The 8,088-nt window shown below is 34.9% G+C and overlaps 1 protein-coding gene across 1 annotated transcript; it reads left to right on the top strand.

The window, feature by feature from the left end:
- Positions 1 to 1,089: 1,089 nt before the first annotated feature.
- Positions 1,090 to 2,368, top strand: Smp_006780 (hypothetical protein). Its single transcript, XM_018794571.1, has one exon. It carries the CDS (start codon positions 1,158 to 1,160, stop codon positions 1,776 to 1,778), a length of 621 nt encoding a protein of 206 aa, XP_018648971.1. The 5' UTR covers positions 1,090 to 1,157; the 3' UTR covers positions 1,779 to 2,368.
- Positions 2,369 to 8,088: the final 5,720 nt, after the last annotated feature.

Here is an 8,088-nt window from a genome sequence, read left to right as displayed (position 1 = left end):
AGTATTCCGACTTCCTGGGAACGTACACTGAAGGGAGTAAAATTTTGAGGAAGAAGGTTTTCTAAGAAGGAGATAATACATTATGATAACTTAGTGGGGATGCCTTACGGCTGTAGATGCATCGTAAGAAGTTCTTAAATTCATGATATCCACGTTCCTACCTACTCATATATGAGAACAATATTACACCATAATCAGAATACATCCATGAAAGAATGATCTACAGGATGTTCTCATTCAGATAAAATCGAAAAGTTTCACAGAGACGGGCACACTGAAGTGGCTTAACGGTTTTTGACCCAGGTTGATGAAGCTTTTATGAATTAAGTTGTTTCATTGAAGAAAAACACATGTCATATCTTTCAAGATATTTTTAGTTACTTCTATAACAAACAACGACTAGGTCACTGACTGGACATGAATTCAGTAGCTATAATTTGCCTTATAGAATAAAATGTTGGAGATTATTTGTGAATTTAAGACAGTAAGCAAAACAGATTGTTCGATCAAACGTTTGACCTTCCTGGTTACATAGACCACAGAGAGAGGTAGACAAGTCTTCTGGAAACAATCTACTCAATCACTTCATAATATCCTAATTTTATTATATCTGATCGTGTAACACTAATCATCTGGGTACCTTGGACAGATAGAATATCTGGGTGAAGAACAATCATTCTATGTCTGTGTATCTAAAGAATTATATAAACTTGGTCCTCATATTTGTTGTTGAAAACCGCAATCTATTAGTTATCAGTGGGCTTTTAGTTTACCTAAGATCATAAGTCCTCTCTACTCCAGCTGATTGCATTACAACAACAAACAGAATATCGTAAGGCTCAGCTATTCTTCAGAGACTGTTAAAATAGAGATTGCTGTTTACTTTAGTTAAGCATATACTGAAGTGATGACACGAAGCATTATTCCATGACAATTTCCATGACTGTTTTACATGTTTCGCTTTTCGGTTTTATAAGAGGTATAGCTACAACCATATCTTCTACTTTCAACTGAAGCTCCCCTAAAAGGCAGACTCAAGTCTGAAGGAATAAATAATTCACTAGTTCTCCAAGGGAAAGTTTGATGTTTGAAGTTATTTCGCGCCTAAGTTGACCAGTCACCAAACGTCGGATATACAACCTTAGACGTTGCCAGCGATGCTTGCTGTACATTCAGAACAAAGTGGTACAGTCGAACAAAAAGGTAGGAGTACTAATGAGAGCAAAATATACAAAAAGATCGAGCTCGGACAGCTTACTCCTCATAACATCAAGCAGTTCAGATTGATAAATCAAACTGTTTTCCCAGTCACATATACAGAGAAATTTTATAGTGATGTTCTGAAAAATAGTAAGATGTGCAGACTTGCTTACTTCAACGATATCGTCGTCGGAGCTGTTAGTTACCGGATAGAAAATGTTGTGGTAAAGAATGTCGATACAGCTACGGATGACAATAACGGCCAAGCTAATCAAACCGTCAAGAAGTGTTATATTATGACCTTAGGATGTCTTGCACCATACAGAGGCTACGGTGTTGGTACGCTTATGTTAAAACATGTCATCAAGAGCTGTTTAAAGCACGGTGGGATTAAAAGTATTTATCTGCATGTTCATGTTGGTAATGAGGGTGCAGTAGCCTTCTACAAACGTTTCGGTTTTGAAATAACTGGAGAAGTTAGTGATTACTACCGCCGTATTCATCCCCAAACTGCCTACGTGCTCGAAAGGTCCTTATCAGCTACAGAAGCTAGGGAATCCGACTCAGAATCTGATTAAACTCTCAATTGTAAATACACTTATGCTGTTAATAAACACATCAACAACATCTTGACCACTCTCTTTTTTGTTCAACTTCATTTACTATCTAAGTTTAGGTTTCATAAAGTCAATCGTTTAGTTCTTATCTTTTGAGTTGACAGAGCATTTCATTCCCTGCAGTCCACTGGGCACTGATATCGCCTACTTCATAACTTTTGTTACCTGTAATCTAATATTCATTGTAACTAGGTGCATGTTGGTAATCCATGACCAACGTGACAGTCTTTACTATAGTTTTTTAGTTAGTATTGTTGAGTTTATATTATTTGGTGATGGCACTGTTTGAATAGCTTTATTATCATTCGAGAGAGTTAATTTTAGTGATCTAGTTATACTACTAGTTCCTCATCTGTACTTATAAGTAAGCCTTTTTTCCGGTAAAACCAGTATGTCTGTGTGTAATGCTTATATTTATTCACCGTTTTCTGTTTCTTTTCAGTCAGTTTTACCAAGTTGTGTCCAAGGTCTCCTTGTTTTATTTTTCAAACTTACATTCGTCACTTAAGTACGTTTGGATTGTGTAGATATAATAAAACTCTTCATCCTGGACTATCGCTACATAAGCTTGCTAATTCACACCGATGACAGCCATATGGTGCCATTATTACTGCACCAAGCTGGGTGTTCACAATTTGTTCAGTCTCATCAACATTTTAGTGTAGTAAAATTGTCACGTTTAAGTAGCCTAATATATGACAGTGCAAATCGGTGATCGACTACATGTTCGTATTAGATTTGGACGAGGACAAGATAAACCTTGAGTGACTGTATATCGTGTGATAAGAGCTATAATTTGTTGTTTAGAATTCGATAATTCAGATTAATAAGCCGCGAATTTGGGTTTATTACCACTTACGGTCTTTAGGTTTGTTCTGAACGATTAGGAGCATCGAAATCCACAGGTAATAAAGCTGACCAAAAGTAACTTATCAAGTGTGTATTGCTGGTCAGTCCATGTTTTTATTTTAGTAATTAGAAATTTTCAGCCTCACTTTTTTCTCATGGATTTTCGTTTCGCTTTGTAATATATTTGTTTGTCTTTTACGACTGCTTGTTTGGAGGACTTAAAAAATATTGGCAAAAACGTCTCACAATCCTTTTAACATGATCAAACCAATACATATATAGTGTTCATCTGGCTTCAGAAATTTTTTTGTCGCTTAGATGACCTTTGAAAAGAGTTAAGATAACCGGGAAAAAAATTCACCAATAACTTATTGATTCCTTCAGTCACTTTGAGGCGCTTAAAGTGCTGAAGGTTACCAATGTTAATGAAAAATTCATATAATGAGATCAATCTAAGTTATACATCGCACAAACGCAGTTGAAGGAAATCAAAATAAAGGCCACCAAAGTAGTAATACTGTTAGTAGCGGGGAACTGGATGAAACAAATGAAAATCTAATAGGACATATGAATAATCCAATAATAAAGACTTACTTGAAGTTAGAGAATGAACTGGACATTATTTATGTCATACATAAAAAAAGACAAATGCAGTCTTATCGCCCCGACAATTCTCTGGGCATGTAAAGCCTTCAACTATCAATAATTGCTCTCCTACTAGATGCTTGACATATAGCAGTGGTCCCTTAAAGGGGTAATGTGTCGTGGCTTGGGCATTTTGGCGTTGATAAACTTACTATGCTACTCATCGCTATTCTCTAAGGTTACAATCTCATCGGATGATTTTTAAACTTTACAGAACACTCTACTCACTAGATCAACATTATTTACCTATCTACCATTACTACAAACGGCTAGTATTTCAAAAACACATGATCGAATACGCTACTTATCTACTTTCAATGACCATACCTCACAGTTTTAGTGTATCTTAAAATAACTAATACCCAATATACAAATACAGGTGGCGTAAGTTGGTAACAACTAAACATGACACTAGTTCGTGCGGCTTGCTTGTAATATAGCCACTAGCATTTGTGATCTAAGAATTCTAAGGTTCAAAGCCACAAGCAATCAATCATTGAATTACTGTATGTAACTGGCTGGTAATTAGCTTGTTTCTCTATTCTGAGATGTGGCCTAAAGATATGTCAGTGAATTTCAGTTTCTTAGTCTCGACCTGCTTTGATTCGGGAAGCTGAGGAGTATCACCAGTTCTTACGCAAATTCCGGCTCAGATTTTAGTGCACAGGCTCTTTTTTTATGAATAGGTTTTATCATGCTAATGACAGTCATTTTGTATCGGACTTTCAATATGCGGTCACTTAGTTGTGATACCGGTAAGGTTCAAAGGACTCCAAGAATACGCGTCGAGGATTTCTGTGTTGATTTGCAGTTTAACATAAGCTCACTAGGTGACGATTGATTTCTTTTGTGTATTCATTGTGTTTCGTGTTATTAGTAGGTATTTAATCATCCCGCCCGACTAAATTCATTTACAATATAGTTAAACTGTTTATTATGCAGTTTTTTATATCTTTGATAAAGGTAGTTCACAAAAATGTTTTCATTTAAATTATACTGTTCATCTTGTTATCATCTAATTTCAAGCACTATTTTAAAAATAAATCCTTTTAACTATGAAAATATTTCTTTAATGACTCATCTCAGAAAACTTCCTATCTATGTTGGCACATAAACTAGTTTGTGTGTAATATGAAACAAATAAATGCTTACGAAATTTAGATGTGTTTCATATGCGTTAAATCGGAAACTCGGAATTAAGCATGCAAGTCTATTACATCATATTGTTATAAACTTTGAAATTTATTAGCCAAAGCGCTGGTCATTTGTGTTTAAGTGATCTTATCTCTAAATTCTCTGAGTGTTCTAAATTGCTCCACAGTTTCAGATATACTCAGTTTTTATTGAAAATGGTTAACTATATATATTGATGTTGTGGATTAACAGTCAAAACGCCTGGCGTTCGACTGTTGTGTTGCATTTTTATATTCTAGTTTGGTTTGGTAGTCATCCGCACACAAAAGTAGCGCTAAACGTACTGTGTGAATTAGATATGAAGTCTCATTCACACATATTTCTAGGCCTAGTATTTACGCATGAGAAGTATCAATAGCTTCCTTCACAGTTGTAGTCTCTAGTAATCTCATCTATTTTAAATTAGGTACCCTGACCAGAATGCTGATCCCACCTATGAAGAGCCACAGACAAAAAGTACGATCTTCGTTACACTGTAAACTTCTGAAACCAAGCTCCATTGAGTCGGTCATTTGGGATATGGTATATTCCTTAAAGTTGCTGTAAAAATAAGATAGATAACTCCACGTAACATCTTTAGGAACTGATTTTTTGGGCCATCATCTTACTGATACCAGGCTTTTGACTTATGGTGTCTCAAATGTACTGGGACAACTCCCGGCTATTACTGGTAACTCGTTATGGACAACATATCTTGAGGTTCCTGTGTATACCTAAATTTAAAAACATTATTGCACTAAATCTTTCATAATAGACCATTTAACGTAAGGAACTTGTTAGGAAATCATTAAAAATCAACACCTTGATTTCTAAGTTATGAACGAGAATTTCGCAAGTGTTGTGACACTGTGCACCACCATGTTTTGCAGTTTATCAGAAACAGCATATTTAATTTTAGGTTGGTTACTTTCTGAAATAAAGCCCGTGATCTTTCAGTGTTAGTAAAGCATGAAGATTTCAAGTTATTTTCATCTGAAAAAGCAAGTCGTATTCAGGCTTTTCATGTCCTCAATAAACTGGACTCTGGAAAATTGAAAAATATTTTTTATGAAACACCGCTATATGTTCCAAGCAAGCTGGCGCTTTTCAGAACTGTCTGACCAGATTGCTACAATAAGATATTTCAAAAAGACGTCTTTCGTGCCCATTAGTTTAGATAATTGATGTGACAACCAGAAGCCTCTGGTTTACATATCTTACTGGTGGAATATAAGAAACGTGTACTAACAGCAAAGACTCACAATGATTAAAGTTTCCAGTTAACTGTACAATACGTCTAGTACCTGAATGTCACAGCAGAAATTAGGATAACGCAAAACAGTCGGTTTAGGCAAATAATGTTCTGAAATTGAGAATCCCGAGTTAAGTACTATTCCACGTTTGATACTTATAGGACGTCTCGAGGAAGCAGTGTACATATCCCGGTTGATAATGATGAACTTATAAGTCGAGTAAAAAGGATTTTTCCGCGTATAGCGTGATATTCACTTTGCTTTTGCGAGCGAATAATGGGCAAGTTATAAACCTCATAATTAAAATTCAGAAAATCTCCTAACCCACAAGTTATTCAGAAAGTATATTTCACTGTGTCACTTGTAAGTATATCGGTTCACAAGACGAATTCTCGAAAATTCCTCATATACTGAATGGGATCTTAGTGAGTTGATCGTTTTTGAGACAAATCTTCAGAAATGTTATATCAGTATAGGTGGAAAGACAATCGATTTTAGAATCTGAAACCACATGTTCAGTTACAGATGCTAAAAGACAAAAACACTTTTTGAGTCAAATTATGTGTCGTTAGTTAGTACCTCTTAATTTCTCTGGTAACAATGCGCATATTCGGAAACTTATTCCGATCCGAGAAACTTCTTAGCTCGTGATAAAGTACAGTATGCCAAAAGTCCACTAACTCAAAAGCTTAGGTGTAAAGCAACTTATAGAAGTGTGTAGTCTATCATGAATAGCAACATACAGGTCGATACGTTGTTTTTAACGTTCTTTTTTCCTAACGGAATATAAAGCTTAATACAGACCGTCTAGTTGTGCAAAAAGCACTTCTTGTATTTTACAACCGAAACTTTTAGTTTCTTATGTCTTTATTAAATGAAACTTTGATGTGGGGATTAATTAGAAATTTCCTTAACGGAAACAAAATGAGTGATCGTTAGTCTGAGACGTGTTGAGGATGCATTTTTCATCTTTCCAATCTATTCCTTTTGCATTAGACACATTTTCCTACTGTTGATGATACCATTATTTCCTCTTCATTTTATTGACTTACGCTTCCTATGTTAATGCAACAAAGAATTGAACTGATAAATAATTGTGGTAGTTTCAGGATTGTCTGAGAAATCGTTAATAAGCAGTTTCATAACAGACTCCCCACTAAACTATCACAATTCAGTATCGAGGTGAAATGATATACACAATTATCAAAGTAACAATGATATAGTAGCTTAATACCTATTACCAACATTATTCATACAATATGTACACGATAAATGTGCACCAAATAACTTATAATTATGTTCTTTACAATTACATTTAAGGGATATGGCATTTGAGAGTGTCAGATTTTCAATAACATCCTATTCCGTAGTGTTACTTCTCATGTAATCCACAAACACTATACAATAATAATCATACCGGACAGTCAAAATACCAACGATTAAGTATATAATAACCTACAGCTAAAGAACAAATGGAACTCGAAACAACTGTCAACCAATATCAAAATCTGAATCGTCAGTACGAATATCAAGACAGTTCCACTGTACAGAGCTGGGACTTCAATAAATACTACAACCATCATCAAAAAGTACAAATATTTATAAACGATTGTCTACTCAAAATAATCAATATCAGTTGGCTGGATACCATCAGCAACAGCCTACTGTGGTAGAGAACAAACCAGCTTCCAGCTAAAGACGAAATTAGGAAATTACGCTGGAGGTGGATAGAACATACATTGGAGAAATCACCAAACTGTATCACGAGTTAAGCTCTAACTTGAAATCTTGAAGAGAAACGGAAAAGAGTAAGATCAAAGAACGAATTGTGTCGGGGAATGAAGCAGACATGAAAAGAATGAAGAGTAACTGGAAGGGATTGCCCAGAAGAGTTGGACGGAGAATGCTGGTGAGTGGCCTATGGCACTCCACGAGGGGTAACAGGAGTAAATAAGTAAGTACATAATAAAGTGTACTCGATAGAACGTGATTCAAAAGTTGGAAAATCAAGAAATTTAAACAAATAAAAGTCTTGATTACACTGTTTATTTGACTAACTAATCATCATTAATTTAACATAATTATGCTTTTTCGTCTAATCGAAACGATAGTTAAATTATACGATTCATTGAATACAGTGAATATATACAAATATAAGTTTACAGATTTAAATTTTTGTTAACTAACAATTCTGAAAATAAAAGTAAACATGCTAAAATACCTGGTTAGTCATAGGTTACTATTATTATGTCATAGATTTACAAAATTATCCACGTCATGCATTTTTACCATTCAGGACATAAAATATTAGTAGCAGACAAGAAATACATGTATGTATATGATCATTAGGT

The sequence above is a fragment of the Schistosoma mansoni genome, chromosome 1 (genome assembly GCF_000237925.1).
Source record: "Schistosoma mansoni strain Puerto Rico chromosome 1, complete genome".
In the NCBI taxonomy this organism is placed as follows: Eukaryota; Metazoa; Platyhelminthes; class Trematoda; order Strigeidida; family Schistosomatidae; genus Schistosoma; species Schistosoma mansoni.
The sequence above is the reverse complement of the archived record's forward strand: the minus strand, read 5'-3'. Positions and strand labels throughout refer to the sequence as shown.

Excerpts from the sequence above, each read along its gene's own strand:
- Smp_006780 (XM_018794571.1), top strand. The coding sequence starts at position 1,158 with ATGCTTGCTGTACATTCAGAACAAAGTGGTACAGTCGAACAAAAAGGT.